A 24,846-nucleotide genomic window follows, 5' to 3' on the forward strand; every position below is an offset into this window, starting at 1 on the left:
AGGCAGGGGGGATGCTTAGAACTTACCTGATATGGAGAAGGCATAAGAGGGAAGGGGAATGCAAACCACACCAAACTACTCATGCTTCAGGCTTTTCAGACCAGATAGATTCTGAAAGTGTGACATACACTGAATACTTAGATTCACAAATACAACAGTTGCTGCAGACATGATTGATTAAAAAAACAAACCAAACATCTCAGCAGGAACAATAAGCACACTATGCTTCTTGCATAATAGCTGAGTGGTTTGAGAATTTTGTGGAAGAGGGGAAGTTGGCCCTATTCCAAGACTCCACTGTACTTATTAGTCCATATTTCATCCTGTTCTTCCCTAGTCTAAAAAGCGTAGATTTTTCAGGGAATGTGGATTCGAACACTGTTGCCTCATTCCCATGAACTTCAATGCTAGGCTGAAAAACCCTCAGATTTCTTTTCTTTATTGTGTTCTTGGGTGTCACCTCCTTATAGCCACACTGGCAAAGGCAATTCTTTTCCCAATGAGACCATTTTCTTGAAAACTGAAATATCTGAAAAAGGCTGAGAGGGACCAAAAGCCATCCCCATTCATGGGGAAATGCTGTAGCATGGTTCTGTCACAGGTAAGGTTGATCTTAGAACAATCTACTGTGTATCTTCCTTAGTGTTACTGAAGAACAGTAGGCATGTCCCATCAGATGACTGCCCACAGCAGAGGAGCCTGCTCTCAGTCCCCCGGACTGTGCAGCTTTCAGACATCTCTCCCTTTGGCAAAGTTTCCTTCTAAGTAACTGACCCTTCCCCAGCTACTACAAAGGCTGCCTAAGAGCTTACTGCTCCATACAGGCCTGCTATGCTCATGTGCCCAATATTATGTCTAGTTTGAGGGAACGTAAAATTACTCTTCTTGTATAGAGAAGAAAAAAAAAGGCATATGTCAAAAAAAACCCAAACCAAAACAAAACCAAAAAGGCAGCCTGCCAAAATTGTCTGCAGGTGCAGAAACCCCTACGATGAATTCCAGATGTAATCCCAACTGACTGTTTCCCAGCACCCTACTGAACCTGAAAGCTCCTCAGGCATTTAACTATATTCACCCACACATGTTAAGAAGATCCTGTTCTGGGAAGATAGGCACTTATCTCTTGCCTCAAGTCCCAGTACAATCCAGCTTAGGAAGACAGGCATTTAAATCCCTTTTAGAAGCCTGAAAAATTAGCAGCAGTCAGAATTATGTCTGACTTTTTCCGACATGGGCCATCAGCTTCCACATAGGTGCATAAGGCTGAGATCATGACTTGCACAGGAGTGCCAGTGTGCATTTTACCATTAGAGAGGGACTGATGTGTCACTGACATTTTACAAGACTACCCCAACTATTACACCACACTTGGGTAGAAAGCATCAACCTCTGCTACTGTGCGTGGATACCAGGAGTTGTTGGCTCCAGTTCTCATCTCAAGAGAAGAAAAGAACAAGGGGAGCAAACTTAACGCTTGGAAAAGATGTGTCATACAGAAGACAAGAAAAACAAAGCATAACCTTTTAACTCTCCACCCTGTGCCAGAGAGTATCTGGACTGCTAGGCCAATCTTGGGTTTGCTTTTGTCTTCTCTGATGTGGCCCTGTGCCTCATGTGTTCCAGGCTGCAACACCTACCATCCACACTACCTGGTTGTTGGTTATGCCATTCTGCTGGGAAGTTGGAGCTCAGGGCTTAATTAGAGTCTAAAAACATCACCCACTTCCTTTCTTACAAGTTTTTGCAACTTTGTGCAAAATGTGGGTGGAAGCACCGTGATCGCACTAACGTCAGTCCTGCAGTAGGGATAGAGAGGCTGGATCCTGTGTCGATGGAGTGTTAGGAGTGTTTCAGATGAGTTTCCAAGAGGACATCAGTACTCTAGCTGCAGGCTGGCTTTGCCCACTGGCACTGTGAGTTCAGTTGCAGCCAGTGGAAAGAAGGAGGCACTCTAAGTGCCTCAAAGAAAGCTGTCATTTTCTGCAGGTCTTCAGAAGTGCCTCTCTCTGTGTCCTCTGCCCATACAGCAAAGCTGAGGAATTAGGTTGCTCCTTTCGTCCCTTCCAGGGCTAAGACACCTAAAATTTCATTCAATAATGTCTCAGTGAGGTATCTAAAGTAGATGGATGAGATTCCAGCCTGAATACTTGGGGCTTTGGAGTAAATGATTGCAAGAAAAACCAAAGTGTCAATAATAAGATGCAAGCTGTTGAAAACCAAAGAAAAGAAAGTATTGATTAAAATAAGGATGCATTAGAAGACTATTTGAAAAGAATCAAAGACTACAGCCTGTTGTAATTATTTTCATTCCTCCTCCATGGCCCATTAGCTTTAGGAAAAAATAATATATTGTTGGAAAAAAATTTCTAATATTTTATGTGACACTGTACTCATGAGCCGTGGAGGGCTGAAAATAATTTGTAACACGCTGAGAAAAAGTAGTGGGTCCAATAAGACTGTAATGTTAACCCATCAGTTTTCCCTCACTTAGTCTAATTCCTTGGATAGCATTGTCTGAAAAAAGAGGAGTATTTATTGCAGTACCTTGAATATGCATAAATTGATTTTATTATACTAGAAAACCTGAGAAAGTATGGTTTATTTATATACAGATTGTGTAAATACACTGTAGGCAAGTTTCACAGTTTAATGTTGAAAGGGCTTTCATTAATGGTGTAGTTCTGAGAAAAGGATGTAAAGCAACATAAAAGAGTCAGGATTTGATTTTTACTGAGATAAGTTGAAAGAATAATTCACCTTTAGTAAATGTATTTCTTCTTTCATGTTGTTTTATGTGTTGCTCTTTCTAGTATTCCATGCATGGTTGCAAAAAAATATACATTAAGAATGAATCCCTCATTGATGTGACTTAATGATGTCTATAATTTATGTTTGCCTAATTCTCTGTGTTAATAAAAAAAAATCACCAGAGATCCATAAAATTAAATGGCTGGTTTTGTCCCGGAGCAACTACACACTATGCTTTTACTTTAGGTGTATTTCTGACAGAAGACACGAAGTCAGTTCTTCTGAGCAATGTAATCTGATACTGAAAAAGTATGTTGTTAATTGTATAATTTTTTAGAAAGTATGGAGTGGGTTTTTTTAAAGGCTAGGAGATTGCATTTCAAATACACTTCCAGAACTTTGTATGGCTTCCCATCTTTCTCAGAGACAAAAAGTTACCTAAAGATTTGAAACTGAATATATGGGCCAACGTTTCCTATTGTGCAATGATTATTTTAGTTTGTATCGATACTGAGGCTCATCTGCATTTTTGAAAACCCCCCGGTTCTGTGAATGAAAACCACGGCATCAGGACCAGGCGCTCTATTTCCTGTAGCCGAAACCAGCCACCTACCACAAGAACTGGTAGACAGGACCCGCTTCTCTGTCCCGAGTACTCAGACTAAGGCTGAGCATTGAAAACTGACAACACTATATAGATATAGCATGCGATATACCAGTTGTAAAGAAAGTATTAGTCAGACAGGTGTAAAATTCCGGCTCCTGAGGTAGGAAAGCTCCGTACATTGAGCTACATTTGGAGAAATCGGTACCTGCAACTGAGACCCCGAGAGGAGTGAGCTTGAGGGATGCCCGAGGTGAGAGGGGCCGTACCCAGACCCAGCGACGCCGTGGGAATCCGCAGCAGCCCCTCATTTGTGCACAGTGAAGGGAAATGCTGAGACAACCCGATGAGCCCTTTCAGCCACGGGGTCCCGAAGCAACGCCGTGTGCCTCGCTCCGCCTAGGCACTGACTGGCTTGTAGCTGTCACAGATGTGGCAGCGACAGTCCCTGCGCCCCAACCCCGGCGGCCTCACCGGGCCGGCTGTCACGCCGCTACCGCCTCCCCCCTCGCTGCAGTGTCGCGCATGCCGCCCCTCTCCGTCTCCCCCTGCCCAGCTGCTCGGGCGTCCCGGCGGGGGCTGAGCCGCCGCGTTGTCGCTGTTGCCGCCGCCGCCGAGGCCGGTCCGCCCGCCGCCGCCCCTTCTCTTCCCTTCCCTTCCCCCGCCACCGCACATGCCCAGAAGGGCGGGAGCCGCGGCGAGCCCGAGCGCTGCTGTGACAGCTGCGGCGCTTTCCCTTCCGTGGGTGGGTGGGGGCCGCGCCGCGCCCCCCGGCCCGGCCCGGCCCGGCCCGGCGGAAACACTGCGCCGGCCGCCTGCTCGCCCAGTACCTTCCCCGCCGCGCCCCGAGCCCGCTGCCGCCGCGGGGCGGGAGGCGGCCATGTCGCTATTGTCTGCGCTGGTGCCCTTGCTCCGGGTGTACTGCATCGGCCTCCGCGTCATCCTGCACCAGCTGCGCCGCCGCTTCCAGCCGCGGTGCGCCCCGGCCTCAGGTGAGCACCGCAGCCGGCGCCGCGGGGCGGGGCGGCTGCGGGCCGGGGGGCGGTAGCCCCCGCCGCGGAGAGGGGAAAGTTTGCCGCGCCTCCCCCCACCCATCACGGGCAGGCGGCAGTTCGGGGCCCTGGGGCCGAGAGCGCGCGGCCCAGCCGGGAGCGGCCGGACAGGGGAGGGAAGGAGAGAACAGGGCAGGGCAGCCGCGACCTTGGCTGTAGCGAGGGGCGCTCGGGCCGTGCCCCATCCCCCGAAGCGGGGTAGGGGCTGAGGCACGGCGGCGGCCCCGGCACGGGCGCCGCCGCCGGACTCCTCCCCTGCTCCCCTTCGCCGGCCGAGCAGGACCCGCCGATGCCCGAGGGCAGCGGTCCCGGGGGGGCTGCGACTGGCGGGGGCCCCGGACGCGGGGCGGGGCGGGGGGCCGGGCCCGGGACGGGCGCCTGGCTGCACGCCGGCCTGACTTGTGGCCTCGCGAGGCGGTGTGGGGGTTCCTTGGTCCGGGGGTCCCTGCTTCTCTTCTTGCTCTCTTTGGCTGTCTGACAGTGTCTCCTGAGACCTCGGCTCAGAGCCGCGCGGGCGCTCCCTCCCTCAGCCCAGGTAGGTGCTTGGAAGGCGGGTAGCGGCGAGCAGCCTCCCCCGGCCCGGGCGCTCCTGCCGCCGCCGCCCGCTGTGCCCCCACCCCACCGGGGCGCCCGGGACCGCCGCTTTCGGCTTCTCTGTCCCAGCTGCTCCAGGAGCGGAACGTACCTGTGCTCCAAAAGCTTAGTCTTTGATACCGGCTGACGCTCGCTGACAGCCTTTAAGCTGGCAAGTGAGTGACACTTGTAGTTTTTTCTAAGGGACTTCAGATTAGTCATTGGTTTAAGGAGTTAAATTTTTGCACTTTTCTGATTTGGATCAACAGTGTGTTCAGTGCTGACTTAGGGGAAACTTTGAGTTTATCAGAAAAAAAACAATGATCTGCTTGTATTTCTCTTGAAGACTAAAATGTTTCTGAGTTTATAAACTTAGAGCAAACTATGAGTTCAGGCAGATGTGTAGGCTATCATCGGAGCTGACCATACAGTTGCATTGTAGACCATGCCTTTGACTTTCTCTCCTTTTCAGCAAGTAAGCCTTTGTGGCCCTGTAGCTAGTTTTAACCAGAGGAACCATAAAAAAAGTAGTATTGAGAGGGCCTAGTGTTTCAGTAAGGAGTTCAGGCAGATGATGATATTGGCATAGACAATACCTGAAGTACTGGGAAGGAGATGGAATAAGTACACCGCACAATAGAAGCTTATTTGTTCATCTTATCACATGTCGCATCCTTGGGTAGTGTTTGGGTGCTTTTTATTCATTCCTGATTCTTCTGTTGGGATTCCCTTCCTCATTCTCAAAAAGCAGCAATGATACCCTCAAACAAACGAGAAGACCCTGGTGACAAAAAGGGCAGATGCGCATATGGTTTGAAGTCATCTGAACATTTTTCTAGCATTAGTATTTCTTGGCAGAGGAAATTTGGGTATTTTGCCTAGGGTGTGTAACACTTTCCAAATCTTTTTTTGAACCACAGAGAAACAGCATGATGAAAATGTGACCCAGTGTTTTGTTGCACTCTGCTCTTTGCTGCTAGTGAAAAAAAAAGCGTTGAATTTGGAAATGCCAGAAGAAGGCAATGGAGATGCAACCCAGGAAATGTCACTTACCAAGAGGGACCAAGGCAGATTTGACAGATGTGAAAAGTTTTCTTTGAGCCCTGACTTGTGATTTTTTTTCTCAAGGACAAGCGGTTTCCTCCTCAGCTAGTTGTTTGCACGCAGTTCCCTCTTGGCAGTTACCTGCTGCCTTGGTTTCACTCACTGTGTCCAGCCATTGCTTAAAGAAGTGATTCACCTTAACAAGAGCCTTTTTACCCAGATGAACCTCTTTTCCATACTAACTTCAAAATAGTGATGTCAGTGTAACAAAAAGCAAAAGTGTTGTTAGAACAATCTTGGATCAGTAAACTACAGTTCCTGTAGGAAAACCCTGGGTACCTTTTTCAGATGGTAATCTAGAAAGGTGTGTATGTTTAAAATTTTCTGTATCTTTTCTAAGGGGTATCCATAACTCTCACAAGTACAGGTGTTTTATTGTTGGAGTGCTTTCCTCAGGAGAGCTTGGAGTGGCAAAGGGGAGCTGGGAAGGACAGGACTGGGAGGCAGAGATAGCCATTCCTCTCGTCCTGTCTTCCTTGGCCCCAGTTTCTATATCAGAGTTCCCACTCTGTGCAACAGCACTGCAGATCTCACTTGAAGATGTAAAAGAGAGAGATGTCTGCTGGCTTATCCTTTAGCTCTGTGGATGAGTGAAAGGTTCTGGTCTGAATGCACCCCTTCTGCCTCTGAATTTTCCAAGAAAAGCTTGCTTTCTTACCCTTGTTGTGAAGATGGACTCAGGATTTTAATCCAAGTAAACGAAACTAGTTTCACTTTTATTTTTCCTTACCCTAACTCAAGAGTTGCATGCTCTTGGCACATGTGCTTTTAAAAGTGACCCACATGTTCTTTCACATCCTACTGGAGTTTGTCTGATTTTTAGAGATGGAATTCAAGACATTTTTTTGGGGAAAGAGTTTGAGCTCTGAAATCTAGGTTCAGTGCAAAAACCTGGTAATTGTTGTGACTTGCAAACTGAAAAAATAATAACATTCTCTATTCAAGTGAATGTCCCCCACCTCAACACAGAGTAGGGAAGTTGAGCTGAAATTCTGATCGTGAAGCTCAGGGAAGGAAAATATAGAGCTGAGACTACAAACAGGGTGTGCAGTCAGCGATTGCTTCGCTAACTAAAATGAGTATAGAGGAAAGTGCAGAAATAAAGGGGAACTTAAGTTAAACTTAAAAATACTTCTCCAAGTACTAATTGCATAAACAGTATAACTGCTAATATGTAGTTTTAGTGTTCAGTGGTTTAAACTATTAATGGTTTTCTTAGAAATTACTGTTTGGACTTCTTAATCTTAGTTAATTGGAGGGAGGAAAAAAGCCCTGAATGACTAAAGTTCCTGATTAAAACAGCTTTTTAAAAACACAAATCTAATCAGTGGATTGATAAAAGATAAACCAATATTAATTGTGACACCAGGATATTACCAGTGGGAATGTGATCACCAAAAGTCATCCTACCAATAAGAAAAATGGTTCATATAATTAAAAGCTTCTCAAGGAATTTGGCATTTTTCTCCTGCATTTTTTTCTTCTACTATACATTTTTCACTTAAATTTAGTAGAGGAAACCTAAATCCTGAGTGTTACGTAGTAGTTTGGAAGTCTTTGTAGTTAAATTTGGAACCTGTAATGTGTAGAAAACTGTATCTGAAGAAGGTGGTTATGTGGATTAAGTTAAGGAGATCATAAAGGTGACTGCTGTTCTTCTTAAAAGTGGTTGAAATTTTTAATTATATAGGTGTCATTATTCATACATTTTTTTAATTCCCTCAATTTTTAGTTACTCAGTATCCACATTTGTACCAAGTTTCCTTACAGTTACTTAAGAAGTGTTGATTTAGGATCATGCATCTCTTAATTTTGATTAATATTTTGAGGTCTCTTACTTTATGTGACTAAAGCATAGTGGGAGTCTGAGCACTTCCTGCTCAAAGCTGTGTGAGCTCCAGATAGTAAATCATCCAGAGGTGGGTAAGGAAATGACCAGGTAGAAAGGATTGATGTCAGGCAAAAATGCAGTTACATCAAGCAGTTAAACCCTCTCCCCACGCATGCCCCTAAAAGAGTCTTATTAAGTTAGTTTCGGAATGAGGAGTCACTTTATGTTTGCCCCTCTGGTGACTGAGGCAAAGGTTGTGGGACAGGGATACCCACAGGGTGCCATTGCTGTGCATGCACAGGGAGGCAGAACTAAGGTTGCAGTGTGTCTGCACCCCACGTTTCCTCACATCCCAGTTTCACAATCCAAGTGACTGTCGTGTGGTCTTTGAACCAATTTTCTTTGCCAGTGGGGAAACTGAGCCCTGCCTGCAAGGGTAGCACAGCTGCCTTCCACGACACAAGCCACCACTAGCATTGATATTTTGGCCCAAGGCCTGCCCTGGAGAGGGAAGTCATGTGTTTATGTTAGGAGAATGAGACAGGGAGTCTGAGAGGTGTAAGGAGACAGCACAGCCTGCCCCAAGAACAGCAGGGATGAGGTGCTAGGGCCAGAAAGTCTGGACTCTTCCTCCTCCTGTGGCAGCAGAGTTTGCTGCAAAGCCAGAGGGGATCCTCTCTGCAGGCTCTTAGAAACCTCTGTCCTAGTACTGGTTGGTGGTGTTGTATGGAGGAGGCAAGGGAAAGAAACAGCAGCTTCTCCGAAGGTGCTCTCCTGTGGATGAGAATTCAGGGTTGCTGTTGTTTTTGCCAGGACTAGACTATGAACACTGTTTTTCTGAAAGTGAAGTTTACCTCTTCCTGGAGTAAAAAGAGAGGTGTGGGGCTTGGGTTTGTGTTCATAATGCTAGTTATGCTGTATAACACTCGATGAGAGGCAGGCATGATGAGCAATTTATATTTGAGCTGCTACTAAAGGCTGTGTTATACTGGCATATCCTTAGCTGTGGCAATGCTACTCTGGGCCACTATTGCCAAGTGCCTGATACATCACAAAGTGAAGGCAAAGCTGTGACATACATAAGAATGAAGAGTGGGGTGAGTCTGTAACACTCCTATACTCTGAAATAACTTCTGCTTTGTCAGTTGGTGATGAACTTTTTATGATCCAAGGTGTGTCACACTAATTTTGAACATTAAAGATGCATCAACTCTTTTATTTCAGTGTCTTCTTCCTAACTTTCAAGAATTGCCAGGTAAACTGCAGGGGAAGCTGTAAGATTTTAATGAAATGCCATAAGCCTCTGTGCTTCCTCGAGACACCATGTGATGGGTTGAAACGGAGGAATCTAAAAGCTATGATAATATGTATCAATATGATATGTCAGTGAGCTATCTGATAGCATGGCAGGGTTACCTCATTACACATTACACCACTTGGTCTTTCAAAATCATCTGTTTTTGTGGGATTGCATACCTTGGTGCTGTTGATATGCACATGTTTGGAATTAGGCAGCATTACCATGTTGAATCAATAGTTTATCCTGGCAACTTAAAGGCACTGAATGAATCACAGTAGAAGGCATGCTAGTAGGTAGAACTTTGCCCCTCCCTCAGGAAAAAATGCAAAGTGTCTACACCCAAAAGTAAATCTTCAGAACAAATCCAATAAAATGCCTGCCCTGCATCTCTCATTCTGCTTCTAAACAAACAATTGTGTTTAGATAAGCATGTTTAGTATCAGTTAACCTGTCTTTGGTTTTCCATTCAAGGCATTCAGAAAATGTTGCAAAATACCAGCTGTAGTTTAGAGAGAAAACCGTCTTTTCTTGTGAATGTTCTCTAACAGCAGGAAGCACCCTAGAGAAGCTTGCACACATGCTTTTTTTTTTTTTTTTTTTTTTTTTTTTTTTTTTTTTTTTTTTTTTTTTAACCTTTTTAGTATTCCCTTGTAGCAATATGAAAAAGATTGTTTCTTCCTGCCCTAACCAGCCAGTCTTACCACCTGAGGATTTCTGGGCTTGGGCACAGGTGCAGCTCCTGAGCAGCAGAGAAGTAGCAGTGCTGTTGTTTTCAGTCTGACGCTCCTTATGTTCCTCTCCTGTTCTCTTTCTCTGGATTTTTGTGAAGGAAGCTGCATCCTTGTCTAACTAATGTCTTCCTTCTCAGTGCTGGCCAAGGCCCTGGAAAAGGGCTTGTTGCTGTCACAGTGGAGTGGAAGAAATAGAGAAGTGTCACTGCAATTGTGCTGTGCTGTGACTAGGCTTTTTGGTGTAGTGAGATCAGCTCTGGTGGCTGCCAGCTGCCAGCACTGTTCACAGAGGCATTGTAGGCCTCAAGTAGCACTTGCATGTGAAGTGTTTTCCTGTGCAGATATCAAGGTACAGAATGCCAAGTCTTGCCTTATCGCCGTACTCATCTCTAGTGTCATCCCCTCCCAACTTCTGTAGCCTTTTGAAGAAAATGCTGCAAAATTATTTTCCAGCTGATGTGGATAATAACAATTATTAGTGCTTCCCTGTCTGCTTTTCCTGTGATTATAATGTACTGTTATTCCAGGAACCACGAATGTGAGCTAGTACTTCAGGAGATGACTTTGATTTCAGAAAGAGAAGGTCAGGAAAGGTGTCAGACGTGTATTGTTGATCTGCATGTAGGTTCAAGCTCCTTTTCCTTTTATTTCAGTCAGAAAACATCTTTACATTTGAGAGGAGCAGATTATTGCCATAATTTGCATCACAGATTTTTTTATGATTTTTTAAAGCAAAAGCTGGAACAGTTAAATCAGGCTTATAAAACTTCTTTCAAAATAAACAAACAAGAAAACCTTTGCTCCTTCAGTATCAGGTTTCAGTTGAAATAAATGTTAACAGCAAAGTTCAGTAATTCTTTGGCAAGAGGATGTTGGTCTAGTTCTAACTTAAGAGGCAGGAAAATGCTATAGCAGATGACCAGTTCTTGTGACAGTAATTTGTCAAGTCTGTGGTGGTACTTATGCTTTCTCTACCCAGAATTATGTAATTCCAGAAAAAAAAAAAATTACTCGGGTCTTCTAGCTCAGTTTCACAGCAGAATGAGATATATTAAAACCCCTTTTAATTTTTCACTAACGAGTGGGCTTCTTATAGGTCACACTTGCCGCAAATTTCATCTTTAATTTTGCAAATGTAATTACTGAGTAAGTTTCTTGATACATTCACAGAAACGCTGATTTCACATAGTTGAGTGTGGTCAAACTTGTGCTTTCTCATTGTATCTTTATCTTACTGCCTTTATCAGGTACTCATTAATGAGTGAAGGATCAAAAGGTGGGACGGTGGCCAAGAAGCAATGGAGAATAAAAGTTTAGAAGGTTCCCCATCAGACCTAAAGTTAGTGGCTCACCCGAGAGCAAAGAGTAAAGTGTGGAAGTACTTTGGGTTTGATACCAATGCAGAAGGATGCATATTACAGTGGAAGAAGATCTACTGCCGTATTTGCATGGCACAGATTGCCTATTCAGGAAACACATCCAACCTTTCCTACCACCTTGAGAAAAATCACCCCGATGAATTCTGTGAGTTTGTGAAAAGCAACACTGAGCAAATGAGGGAAGCCTTTGCCACAGCATTTTCAAAAATCAAGCCGGAGTCATCGCAGCAGGTTGTTCAAGATAGCCTCATCATGAAGACCTACCAGAACTACGAAAACAAAAAACATCAGGAACTGACGTCTGCAGTCATCAGCTTAATTTGCGAGGGCATGTATCCAGCTTCCATCGTCGATGAGCCTACCTTCAAGGCCCTCTTGCGAACAGCAGACCCCAGGTATGAACTTCCAAGCCGGAAGTACTTCTGTACAAAAGCAATTCCTGAAAAGTACAGTGCTATTAGAGAAATTGTGCTGAAAGAGCTCACTGAGGTTCTCTGGTGTGGCATATCCACAGACATGTGGAGGAGTGAAAACCAGAACAGGTCGTATGTAACTGTGGCAGTTCACTTTCTCAGCAGCAGTCCTGCCAACTGCCTGGCTGTGAACTCGCGCTGTTTGAAAACGTTCGAAGTACCGGAGGATAACACTGCAGAGACCATTACACGAGTCCTTTATGAAACATTCATTGAGTGGGGGATCAATACAAAAGTCTTTGGTGCTACAACAGATTACAGTAAAGACATTGTAAAAGCTTGCTCTCTCTTAGACATTCCCGTACAGATGCCTTGTTTGGGGCACACTTTTAATGCAGGAATACAACAAGCTTTTCAGCTCCCCAAACTCTGCAACCTTCTTGCCAGGTGTCGAAAGCTGGTGGAGTATTTTCAGCAGTCTACGGTCGCAATGTACATGCTGAGTGAAAAGCAGAAGCAGCAGAATATTCTCCACTGCATGCTGGTAAGCGACCGTGTTTCCTGGTGGGGAAGCACGCTCGCTATGCTGCAGCGCCTCAAGGAGCAGCAGTTTGTCATTGCGGCTGTTCTCGTGGAGGACAGCAACAACCACCACCTCATGCTGGAATCCAGTGAGTGGAATACAATTGAAGGGCTGGTGGAGCTGCTCCAGCCTTTCAAGCAGGTTGCAGAGATGATGTCTGCTTCAAAGTACCCGACGATAAGTATGGTAAAGCCACTTCTCCACATGCTTCTGAATACCACTCTGAACATCAAAGAGAATGATTTGAAAGAAATCAGCATGGCAAAGGAGGTGATTGCTAAAGAGTTGTCAACCACCTACCAGCACACACCTGAGATAGACATGTTTCTCAATGTTGCAACTTTCTTGGATCCCCGCTACAAGAAACTGCCTTTTCTTTCAGCCTTTGAAAGGCAGCAGGTGGAAAACAGAGTGGTGGAAGAAGCAAAAAGCCTGCTGGAGAAAGTAAAAGAAAATAGTTTTAGAACTGAGGAGAAATTCTTCACTGTTTCAGAAGAGCCCCCTATGAAAAAAATCATCATCTCCTCTACTCCTCCTCCTACCAGTGTCATCAACAACATGCTCGCAGAGATCTTTTGCCAGACAGGAGGTGTGGAAGACCAGGAGGAATGGCATGCTCAAATCGTTGAGGAGTTGAGCAACTTCAAGTCACAAAAGGTCCTGGGTTTGAATGAAGACCCCTTGAAGTGGTGGTCTGACAGACTAGCACTCTTTCCAGTTTTACCAAAGGTTCTTCAAAAATACTGGTGTATTCTGGCCACAAGGGTCTTCCCTGAACGCCTTTTTGGTTCTTCTGCTAATGTTGTGAGTGCAAAGAGAAACCGGTTAGCTCCAGCTCATGTGGATGAGCAGATTTTTTTGTATGAAAACAGTCGTAATGGGTCTGAGGCAGAGCCGGAGGACGAAGATGAAGGAGAGTGGGGTTTGGAACAGGAACAGATTTTTAATTTAAATGACTCTGTAAACATAAACAACAGTTTCTTTAATATTCGAGACAGTGGGTTTGTTTAACAGGACTGCTGCGGTACATTTAATGACAAAGAGAAGAGGTATTTGTCTTAAGTTACCAAAAATTCTTCTGTTGTATGCTATGAATGCTGTAAATATTGAACAGTTGTAACAAATTTGATTTAGCTTCCATTGTCTGTGTTTTTTCCACTGTCTTAAAACATGAATGACTTGTGATCAAACAGCACTGAAATGAATGAGGAAATAAATTCTACAAAGACCGTGATTTCTGACTGTGGCCCAGATTTCAGAAAGCACTTATCCATGTGCTTCCTTTCCACTTGTTTCAGTGGGAGATAAACACATGCTTATGTGCTTTCTATCATAAAATTATTTTCCTGAGTTAGGAACCTTGAGGAAGTTTTTTTTAAATTTATGCCTCCATTTGTAAATCCTGTGTGACTCAGGATGCTAGCTTTAAATTCTGGATTTTAAAATGTTTTTAAAATCCATAGATCTGAGCAGTTAATATTTTTAGAATATATTGTTGCTATGGAATGAAAAAAGATCTTGAGCCTAATTTTCACTACCTCATGTCTTAGGTCTGGTCTATGCTAGTAAAGTTCAGCTGGTATAATTATGTTGGTTAGGGGACTAATGTGTTATTATTTTAACTGATACTGTGCTGGCATAGGCTGTAGTGTGGATGCATTTATACCAGGATAATTTATTTTCCTTTCCAGTGCAGTGTAAATGGTATGAACACTTAAACTGGTATTGCTGTGTCCACGTTAGTTCAGTTTTACCATTTAACTGCAGCTAAATGGCAAAATTGTTTTTTTGTTTTGCGTTGTGTCTAAGCAAGACCTGATTGTAGTCTCTTGTATTTTTGCAAAGTGGGAACCAAGTGTGGGGTCAAGGCAGTGCTGTGTTACCTTCACCTTGTGCCGATGCCATGGCTGATGCCACATAGTGTGTAGCAGGCAAGGCATCAGCCCTTTGGTAAGGGAGGGAGGGGGAGAGGGCAGGGAGACGTCTGCAGGCTACTGGTCTAATGGTTTGTCTATGTATAAACTCCTTAACCTCTTCACTTAATGGGGACTTTGCCCAGGGTAGCTTGAAAATTTTGTTGGCAAGAAAAGCAAAATAAAAAGCTTTAATATTATGTAAATATATTTAAAAGAAGGGGACCCCTGAATTTCCTCACATGTATTTAGTGAATCTTTAAAATTTTTTTTTGTTATGTTAGCACTTAAAAACTTTTTTCACCTGTCTCTTTTTAATTCATTTTGTAGAGTGGACTTCAGTCCTATCCAGTGTAATGTTTGAGTACTGTTTCCGATTAGTTGTGTATTGTAACTATTCCCTTTTGTGTCTCTGAGCATAAGTGTTTTAAGCCCCTTGGAGAACTTGACAGACAAGAAAAAAGAAAGGAAACCAACCTGAGAAACCCCCCCCCCCACCATCTCTTATGAAATACTGCAGGTCATAAACAGGATCAGAGTTCACGCTAGACACAAAATAGGATGCACCAGGTTCTTTTTCTGAGCTGCAGTGGAGAACTCTTGGCATTTTCCAGTTACAATCAAGGTTTGCTTGGGGTTTTATTTCTTTTACTGGTGTTTCACCCCCCCCCCCTCGCTATTATTCTACAACTATGTTGAGCAATATCTGTGTGTTACTGTTCTGGAGGAAGAAAGTTGGGGGTTTTTCATCACAATGACGCCTGTGGACATGGGGTTGTAAAAAGAGCACAGACAGCAGGAACATACAAAAATGGGAATGGCGATGGAATTGAATCTATTGCCAAATGGTTTGTTTATGGTTTGGTTTAATAATTTTTGTAAGTTTGAGGCCTCTGTGTTCTTTGTAGGTGGTGGGAAGGGATGGGTGAGTGAGGAGAAATGGCAGAGGTTAGGCTGAAGGAACAGTGGAGTAAGTACTTGCAACTACGTAAACAAAAATGTTTAAGCCTGGGAAAAATGCAGTTAGCAAGTGGTGTAGCCTGTGTTTGGCTGTTAGTAAGCCTGGGGTTTCACTTTCCATCCCCCTGAAAACTGATTTGCACTTGTACAAAGTACATGCACTGTGCATCCTGTTGAATGTTGCTACTCTCCATGTCCACTAAAGAGGTGTATATGTTTGCCCAAGGCACAAAACTCAGGCTTGGTCTAAAATTTCACAAGTAACTGAGCTATCTGTGAGGGCAACAAAATCAAATTATGGAAGAGAGTGAGATACCTGATCTCCTGTGACACCCCAGCAGTCTGCCAGGAAGAGCTCTTGGTTTTTGTGGCCGTGACTTGCAGGAGCTATTACCACCACTGCAAGCCCTCCCTCCAGGACCTGCACAAATGCTGGTGTGAAGTGTGTGGATCTTGTATTAGATGAGCATAATTTAAAGCTGTGCCCTCACAATCAAGGCAAAGCCCAGAGCACCCTTAGTCTGCGCTTGGCGTTCCCCTGTTGGCAGCATTGTATCCTTCTTCATCCTAGGGCTGAAAATAAACAGTGACGCTTACAAGAAGTTTTACTGAGATCAGTGCAATGCACTACTCTCTTCCTTCCAGCTTCTTTTTATTTTTTGGTATCCAAAATAAAATTGTAGTTGGTTCAATTGATGTGTCTCAGCATTCTTTGAAAAAAAGGAGAAGAAAAGCAAAACCATTGTTAGTCTTACCCATTGTCTGTGAGATTTTTTATTTAATGTTCTAAACCTGGAATATTGTTAAATAAACCAGAAAAATAAGTTAGTTACTAGATTATTTGTCTGATGTGTGGTCATATCTACAGCACTTTATGACTTTGAACTCTTCCGCAATAGGGGGAGGTTGTATTCTGAGGATTTAAAGCTATGCATTTATTTTCCTTTTGATCCTGTAAGTTATTTTTTAAAAATGCTGTACAAATCTTTTGGATTAAAAAAAATGAGGATGAAAAATGTTGGAAGCTTAGATGGTTTCTCTCACTTAAATATGTGTGGTGTTTTTCATTTATTGACAAGATTTTCTGTTGTTTAGTTGGGTGGAGAAGGAAAATTGCAGAGCTGTTTTAAATATTGCTACAACTTGAGTTAACCCTCATGTTGCTGCTAAGGGTGGGCCCAGAACAATTTCCTAATAATGCTATTAAGTCAATTTTATGTTTGTGTTTCTTAACAGCTTTTTTGAATCCACAGCCTGATGTTTCCTTTTCCCTTCAGTACAGCTGAGACATCTTTTTGGAGGGGCAATAGAGGAACAAACTTCAGCTTTTGAGTACTTTCATGCTGAAAAAGTGAATTTTTGAACAGGCTCTCAAAGTATGTATTCTGCGTCAAAAGAAGAATTGCCCTTGTCACCAACTAGGTATTGCCAATTCAGGATTAAAACTCAGTGGGCTAGGTGAGGTTTCTTGGGGTAGCAATATAACTAAAGGGAGTTTTGGGTTTCTGACCAACTCTTGCACAAATTTCACCTCCCTCTGCCATCAGGGATTATGAGAAGACAAAAGAAAAAATCCTGAATCATACTAAAGTTGAAAAGGTGAATTTTTCCAGCAAACAATGTCTGAAGTGCTTTGCTTTAAAGGAGAGCAATAAAGTTCTGTATTATTTATGGAAAGGGTGTATGGTTTTAAGTTTCTGTTGCAGTAGTCTTTTAGATTAATTTCAAGCATTTTCTTTAACCAATGTCCTGGTGTCCAATTAGCTTTACAGGAGCATTTGTAAGCAGGCAGGAATATTAAAAGCAAAAGAAACACAAATTGATTATTTGTAATATTTTATAGGACTTCTGAAAACTTAAAAGTGACGTCTAGTTCTTGATTTTTGTCTAGCTTAAAAAGAAGGGGCTGCCTGAGGACATTTCTGAAGGAGGGGAAATGCATGTGTATGAACACAGAAGTAGTGTATTTTACATACTCCGTGACAACTGGATAAAGGAAGCTTCATGCTGGAAAAATTACATTTTATTGTCTGCACACCATCCTCCTTTTGACAGTCTCAATTTCTGAGTGTCCTTCTGAAGATCTGGTGATCCTGCTTTTGGTGGTGTTATTTAGTCTAGACTGTCTTTTTAGTTCTGCTGAAAGGACCCTTGTGATCTCTTAAGTTTTGTGGCTTTTTTTTCCCTTTGGACCAGACTATGTGGTCTGTCTTGCCTTATCTCCTCCAAATTAATGTTCTGCTAAATTCAAAGCATTTTTAGGGAACATAGGGAAATTATGGAAATTGCTTTTGCTTTTTTAGTAACATTTGGTGCTGTAGAGAGAATTTGAAGATACAGCTTCATTTTATGTCTGCCTTAAGAGCACATCAGTAAAGCATGTCTTAATGATACTATTTAAACTAATTTCAAAACATCTCTTCAGTTGCAGTTTATAATGTTGTTGTTTTTATGTACGAAAGAATTTCCTTTAGATTGAACAATAAAAATAAATATATATTTACTGTTGTTGCAGTTGCCCCTTCAGTGGCCCTGCAGTTGGGTTAAAATGCCACAAAGGAGCTGAGTTTAACATTAAAAACATGGAAAAAATTAAAACCTAACCACTGTCTTTGAGCTTACCACGTGTTTTAAAAACACAATTGGATTTATATGTTTTTAAAAATTCAAAGGCTGTTGCAGCAAATATTTTCAAATAAGTGTCCCTCAGAACCTGGAATTGTTAAAATATTAAGATTTTTTGAGCATTTCTGCTGACATTTCCACACTGAGTGGTATTGATTTCTCTTGCTGCCAGAAGATCACAGAAGTGATGCTGCCATCTGCAGTGCTTTGCAATGATGATCAGATGTAACTTGTTTTCAGGTTTTGAAAAGACTATTGCCTGCTGCACATGTGTGCTAGTTTCCTTGCATCGCAATTACTTATTTCCAGTGACTTGAGTTTGCCAAATCATCCGTCCTGTTTTCTCTCCCTGGTCCTGCCTTGGCAGAATGCTGGGTGGAACCAGTAGGGAGGCAAACTCCAGCTTCTTCTCTTCTAGAGAGACTTGTTTGAGAGCAGATAAAATTCAGTTTAAAAAGAGTTTAAACTAGGTTCTTATTCCAGGTCCATGGGGGCTACGTCACCTGTGCCATGATGTGAAAAGGCGGGGCTGGTGCTTCCTGTCCCCACAGTGTTGTACACTTGGACACATGGCTCAATGGGATCAAAATTGCCCATGTAAGAGGAATATGCTGTGGATTTGAGGTCAGCACAGCTAGGAAACTACACTCAGAGCCCAAGGCATAATAAGCATGTCAGGGTAGAAATAGTATCTGTGCTGCTTGCCTTACATAGGGGTTTAAGGTAAATACTGTAATAAGATATTGGTTTGTGCTCTAGGCTGAAGATCTGCCTGGGAAATTTTGTGATTATTCAAATAGCCATGTGTTTAATACTGACATAGAAAAGAGTGTTCTATGATATTTAAATAAATATTTTATATAGACAGTAAAGCTTCCATTCCTATTTGATAGATATTTTGAGGGTAACATTTACAATGGTTTTCCTGGAATAAATGCCGTGGTCAGAAGTACACCAAGATTCAGCTATCAGAAGCAGTAGGGCAGTCCTGTTTGTAAGTATAAGAGACAGGAGGGGATATTTTCATTTAAGTGAGAAATGTCCTTTTTTTAACACTCTTAGGAAGGAGATAATTAAAATGGATCTGTAAATGTTTGGATAAATTATGGATATATCTTGGAAAAATTTGGATATATCTGTAGAGAATTAATCCCTTTGTTTTGCTTAGTTCACTGAAAATATGGCTGTATTTGTCCATAGCTGCATGTGCATGATGTCATGTTCAACAGTGCTTGCCCAAACAATGCAGAATAAGGTTATTTTTAAAAAGGCAGTTTCTTTGATTACATACAATTTTCTGTCCATTGTCCCCAAATACTTGCAGTTAGGAATGAAAAACTCACTCATTTTTTATTTCTCCAGTGGATACTGCTTTGCTTTTAAATTTGAGACATTTTGTGTGTCACTGTGTCTACAGATACTGCAGTTGAAAGGGTTTCATTCTCCCTTTCTTTCTTTTTGCTTTTTTTGTTTGCCTTTTTTCTCATGAGTCATTAGTTAGGTTTACAGTGATAGGAATTTGCAGTCATAACAAGGAAGATGTCAAGTCAGCATCAGGAGAGCTCATGCCAGAAACATCCCCTCCCATATTGTAAATGCAGTGCTCCAAGGGAAACTTTCATCTTCTCAAAAACGACCTTCTGGTGTGTGTGTGTGAGAGAAAAATGAAGTGCTTTTGCCAGCAATGCACAGTTCTGTGTTATGGGTGTTAGTGCAGTTTGGTGTGAGTCTGTGCTCTGGGATGCACTCAGTGCTTTGGCACCAAATAAAAGTTTCTTGAGCACACAGCAAAACTTATATAAACAGAAGGAATGCAATAACAAATGTGGAAAATGCAATTGCTTTACTTATGGGAACAGATAGGAAGTGGGTCCATCTAGGCAAAACACTGAAATTTTATCAGGAGTCTCCAACTCCTGTCCAAAAATCTTGATAGCATTTAGAAATGCTAAATGACTGACCTTCCTGTAGTCTGACTTTTAAGAACGCTGTAAAACAATTGTTTTACACACTTCTTGGTGTTCACATGCTGCTGGCAATGAGCTCTGTTAACTTCAAAAAACTCCTGCACTCCCAAATGGCCAGGGAAGAGTTCTCATTAATGAGCTATTGGAGAAGAAGGGAGATTAAAGCTGTGACCTGGCCTCCAGCCTGTGGGAATGTGGGCTGAAGGGACTGTTTCTGGATGATATTTTCACACATTGATCTACATAAGATAAGCATTCACATGAAGTCCAAGAACTTGCCACTGATCATAAATCTGTCTGGTCCCAAGGGAGTGAGCACTGTGGTGAGAAAGCCAATCTTGTTGATGAGTGGAGCATGTATCCCTTTTGTCCCTCATTCTAAGCCCCACTTTATTTCCTGCACAGGCAGCAAGTATGTTGGTGCTGCTCTTTGCTGTGTTATTATTTGCTGTGTGCCTCTTGTATTCCAAGTGTAAGAATAGGAGAATGTGACATGCATGTTTTCAAGCCTTGGTGAATTGCAGGCAGAAGTTCACCTGCAGTGTTCATGATTTGCTGCCTGGTTTGAATGAGCAGTGGGTTGAGCATAATACAGTGTTTATTTACCCCGTGGTCTTGAGAGCATGAGACTGGCATTGCTGCTCACAGATTCCTGTGTACCTGCTCAGAGAAGTGAAGTGAGAAAAGCACAACCTTGTGTGTGTTGTATCTGAAGGTATGACTCAACACCCAAGTGGGCTTAAAGTGCTCACATGAACAAGTTCTGCTGTAGTCTTGTATACAAACCACCTTGTGCATGCTCTGCCCACACCACCCCACCTCCCCTTTATCAATGTTCACGAAGATTTCACAGTTCTTTTTAGATAGATAAATTCAGAGATAATATATGAAACTATTTGTCAGTTGTTAAGACCATTGCAATATGCTTTTTGTGCCTTTTTTGGCAATGCATGCTAGAGCTGATGGAAGATAACATTCTTATTTTATCCCAGAGACAGCTCTTCCCTGCAGTGAGGGGATCAGCTCAGTGTGCAAAGTTGATCTGTTGGCTGCACTTCTGCCTTGTCTCTTGGCTGTTTAGGAAAGTTGCTGTGCTCCGCAGCGGGAAAAACAGATTCCTCCAGAGTGTTTTCCCTGTGTTCTTGTGTTGCTGGGGCTGCTTTCTGGTCTGCACATGCCTGAAGGAAGGGGATGGGCCAGGGCTTTTGCCGTGGTTCTGCTTCTTCCCTGGGCTGATTGGCCACCCCTAGAAGAAAATTGTGCAGAAGGTGACACTGCCAGGTGATGAGTTCACAAACACCAGGACTACAAAATGATTAGTACATTTTATATTTATATTTAGGCTAAGATTAAAATGATACAAAATGTGGCCTTAAAAGGAGTCTGCAGAGTCTATGCACTAACTCATTGACTTAGGTGTCTAAATACAGATTTAGGGACCTTGTCTCCAAAAGCAATCCATTTTGCATGCTCTGCCTTCAGACCCTCTAAAAATGCTGGCATCACAAGTGTGTCTCTTATAATGTCTTTCAAATATTTTGGGGTGGACTGCGTATGAGATGCAAACCACAGTAAAATTTTATATTTTACATGTGTTCATTTTGTCTTCCATTGTGCTTCCAAGGTTAGTATCCATGGAATTATTCTATCTAAAAAAGCTATTGGAACACTTTTAAGTCTCAAATGTAGGTGAGCTTCATAAGTAATTCTCCCCCACAATTCATATGCTGGAAGGCTTAATTATTCTGTTGTTGGAGGAGGCAATTGTAACCACATTTTGCCCAAATATGGGAGAATGTGAAGTGTAAATATTTACATTTTTAGGTAAAATTCTGAGTAAAAGGCTTAAATGTAAGCGCCTCATTTTGTGCCCTTATCTGCATCATAGCAATATAGAAGCAGACCCATCGTATTTCGGTGAGAGTACAAGTGAAAGAACAACCCTCTTTTACTTAGTCATTATTCTGCTTGTAAGATGTTTCAGTTTCAATGATTTAGTTGTTAAAAGCATGAAATCAACACTTCCAGTAGGTGTGAATGAGCATTTCTATTGCGTGGATCTTCCTTCCTCAGTAAACAGGAACTTAGGTTCCTTTGTTAATTTAGAACAAAGGAAAGGAGGCGAATGGGGGTACACTATTATAGGTGGAAGGTTGGGTGTTTGCTTTTTGCTTGTGCAGCTGAAGCAGTGATGGATTTCAGAGCCAAGTGATGGATTCCATCTGTGCATTTGAGTCTAACGATGGGCAGATGGTATCTTTGCAAAGGATATATGGTCTTTGTCTTCAAGTCAGCACTCTGCCAAGCAATGTCTGGTTGTGCAAATTCAAGCTTCTGCAGTCTTTTAATCGCTGCAGTTTTGGGGGCTATTTGGCCTAAGATCTTGTTTAGATAGAGCAAACTCTGTTCGCTTTAGCATCTCTGGTGCTAATGATCAGATGGTGCAACTCAAGAAAATGAGCTAGAAAATGTAATTGTTCCTTTGCATCATGAAAAGAGTTGTTTAACCAAATTCCACTCATCCACACTTCAGCTGAAGGCAGTGGAGGTTGTAGAAACTCAGCTGAGGAATGTAAGAGCTTTACTGACAGGGCAGTTGGGTGGATTAAGGTCTTGAGTTATGTAGGACCTTGTGTGGACTCCACCTGTGAGTCTGCCTGTGGAGGTCAAGTTGCACAGCCTTGTTGGTTTGGTTTAGATATGAGTGCTGAAGCAGCCTCCTAACATTTTGCATGGCTGGAAGGCAGGTGGAAGTAAGTAGACCCCATGATGTTATTTTTTAGAGATTTTTTTTTAGTAGCTAAGTAATAAGTCAGTTTTCTTAGACCATGTAGGTACTGTGCCACCACAAGTGTTTTACTTGGAGCTCCCTTGCGCAGTGCTGGAGTAATGTTGAAGTTCCATGGGCACTGATGTGTGATTCTTGATTCAACTCAGTCATGGTAAAACTTTTAATGCATTGAACAATGAATTCTTAGGAAATACTTCAATACCCATGTCACTAAGATTATGTGTGCCTCGCCTTACAGACTGGGCAAGGATTGAGATTTGTGCAGTTAAGAGTAAAAACTGTTACATGTCCACACACACACATGTAGTCCTGTCTTGATATTTGCAGAAACTGTTGCCTGCCAGTTTCAAGCTTTCTATCCTCAAAGTTTCTAAATTACAGAGAGTGATTTTGGGTTTGTGGCTTTGTCATACTGTATGAATTACTGCATTAAAGCTGCAGATGTAGTGGAATAAAGCAAGATTCAAATGGGCATATTGCCAGCAAGGAAGGAATATATTTGAGAGCTGCAGTTCCCAAAGCAGATAACCAAAAAAAGCAAGGAAGTTTTGCTTCACATCAGGATTGCTTTTAAGAAAAAAGAAAGTTACATAGTTTTGTAATAAAATAATGAGATTTGTTTTTATTTAATCATATCTGTGCTCTGCTAGGAGAGTTTGATACTTCACAGAACATTAAATGGGCACAAAAACGACATCCCTCATCCTACCCAAAACATTCTCTGAGATGTATAAAGCTGGGTTAGAGTGCTTGGCTCTGATACACTTCTCCTTTTTGTTGTGTGCCTGTTTTCTGCCAGACTATGCTTTCCAGGTCATGGATATTTTGCTGTCTGAGGGAATGCCTAACCATGATTGCTAACATTGCTCAATATTTTAAATTATCCTGGAGAGGTAAAGAAAAAAAAAAAAGGAAAGTTGGACCAAAAAAAATGCACTGAACTTGTTTCTGAAGGAGGAGTTTGAGGCAACGGTTAAAACCTGTATTTTTCTTCTTGTTGTCGCACTGGTAACACTGGTAAGTGGTTGATATAACTAAACACGTGGTCTGCACTGAGTTACCTTCAGATGTGAACTTCACTGGCATGAGGAAACGTACAAACCAGGGGCTGAAGTTAATGAACCTTATGAGTGTTCAGTGAATTTGGGATTAAGCTTTTATCTGCTATCCTGTGGGCAAGAGTTTGATTGCCAGCTCCAGCTGCCCAGGTGCGATGTGCTGCAGCAGGAGGCAGGTGATGCTCCATGTTAGCCATTTGTACCCAAACTGCTGATTAGGGCCCCCAGGCTGCATTCCTTACAAAGCCAACACACAGGGTGTACTGTGTTCTAGGAAGGTTATTTTAAAAACAGAAACAGATACTTCTGTATGACAGTATTTTTGACAAGTATGTCAACCAGTCCTGATTAAGGAAATTACAAAGGAGATGGAGTCAGACCTCATTCTTTAAAAAAAGTTCAGTGGTACCACTGCAAATGGCTTACGAAATCTGCAACAGTCTAAGAATGGCACAGAATGAAAGGACTTCGTAAACAAAACGTTACTGGCACTATACTTTCTGCAGACCAGGACTGACTCAGTGATGAAGCTTATAATTTTTTTACTGGATGTATCCCAGTGAACAGAGTGCCTGCAGAGCAGTAGCTGTTGTCTTTCTGGCAACTGGATATAACCTAGAACTAACTAGATAACTGACTGGTAACTAGACTGGGACATTTGTGCTATGAAACGCTTCTTATAGCTGAGGTACAAGGACTTTTCTTGGCATATTTTTCCAAAATAACATCTTGTTAATGAATAAAATCATCCAGGTGAATACAGATATCACCTAGTCTGCTGGCTGGAGTGTTTTCATGCTAATTAACACCACTGCCTATATATGCCAGTCTTACTTGTGCAGTCCTAGCTGGAATCACCGCATTTCATGGTGTACCATTTTAACATTAAATACTGTGCTGAAAATTAGTAGGAAAAAGGTCAAGAAATGCAAAATCCATGTTCTCTTGATGATGCTGTACTTCCTAATTATATGATACAGATATTTGAAGTGCAACTAATTTGAATCAGAAGCAAGTGTCAAGAGCTGCAAATGCTGCCATTAGTAGTGCTTAGTAGGTGCTGGCAGAGTTCTTTGCACTTGTTTGTAGGCATTATTCTTCCTGTGGTCCTCATGGGTTCTTTTTCCGAGGCAATCTGTTAAAGACATTATGTGTAGTCATCCAGCACTCCAAGGAGGAAAGGGATATTTGACGATGCAAAAAAGAGGATGTAA

At 42.5% G+C, this 24,846-nt stretch overlaps 2 protein-coding genes across 3 annotated transcripts in view; both read left to right on the plus strand.

Moving 5' to 3' along the window:
• The first annotated feature begins 4,021 nt into the window (after nt 1-4,021).
• Nucleotides 4,022-24,846, plus strand: part of DHRSX (dehydrogenase/reductase X-linked) — a 162,783-nt gene continuing 141,958 nt past the window's right edge. Inside the window, exon 1 of the mRNA XM_041422120.1 lies at nt 4,022-4,344. Within this exon, the coding sequence (XP_041278054.1) occupies nt 4,026-4,344 (319 nt within the window). The 5' untranslated portion in view covers nt 4,022-4,025. The remainder of the gene's footprint in view (nt 4,345-24,846) is intronic.
• ZBED1 (zinc finger BED-type containing 1) lies at nt 4,213-16,026 on the plus strand. 2 transcript variants are annotated; one of them, XM_041422118.1, is made up of 2 exons: nt 4,213-4,344; nt 11,191-16,026. In XM_041422118.1, the coding sequence occupies exon 2, from the start codon at nt 11,242-11,244 to the stop codon at nt 13,327-13,329; it is 2,088 nt and encodes a 695-aa protein (XP_041278052.1). In that variant the 5' UTR covers nt 4,213-4,344; nt 11,191-11,241; the 3' UTR covers nt 13,330-16,026. The 2 variants fall into 2 exon arrangements, with proteins under 2 accessions (XP_041278052.1, XP_041278053.1); XM_041422119.1 differs by lacking the exon at nt 4,213-4,344 and adding an exon at nt 4,821-4,939.

Source organism: Onychostruthus taczanowskii, unplaced genomic scaffold (assembly GCF_017590055.1).
Source record: "Onychostruthus taczanowskii isolate IOZ18803 unplaced genomic scaffold, ASM1759005v1 scaffold71, whole genome shotgun sequence".
Lineage (NCBI taxonomy): Eukaryota > Metazoa > Chordata > Aves > Passeriformes > Passeridae > Onychostruthus > Onychostruthus taczanowskii.

Excerpts from the sequence above, each read along its gene's own strand:
- ZBED1 (XM_041422118.1), top strand. The coding sequence starts at position 11,242 with ATGGAGAATAAAAGTTTAGAAGGTTCCCCATCAGACCTAAAGTTAGTG.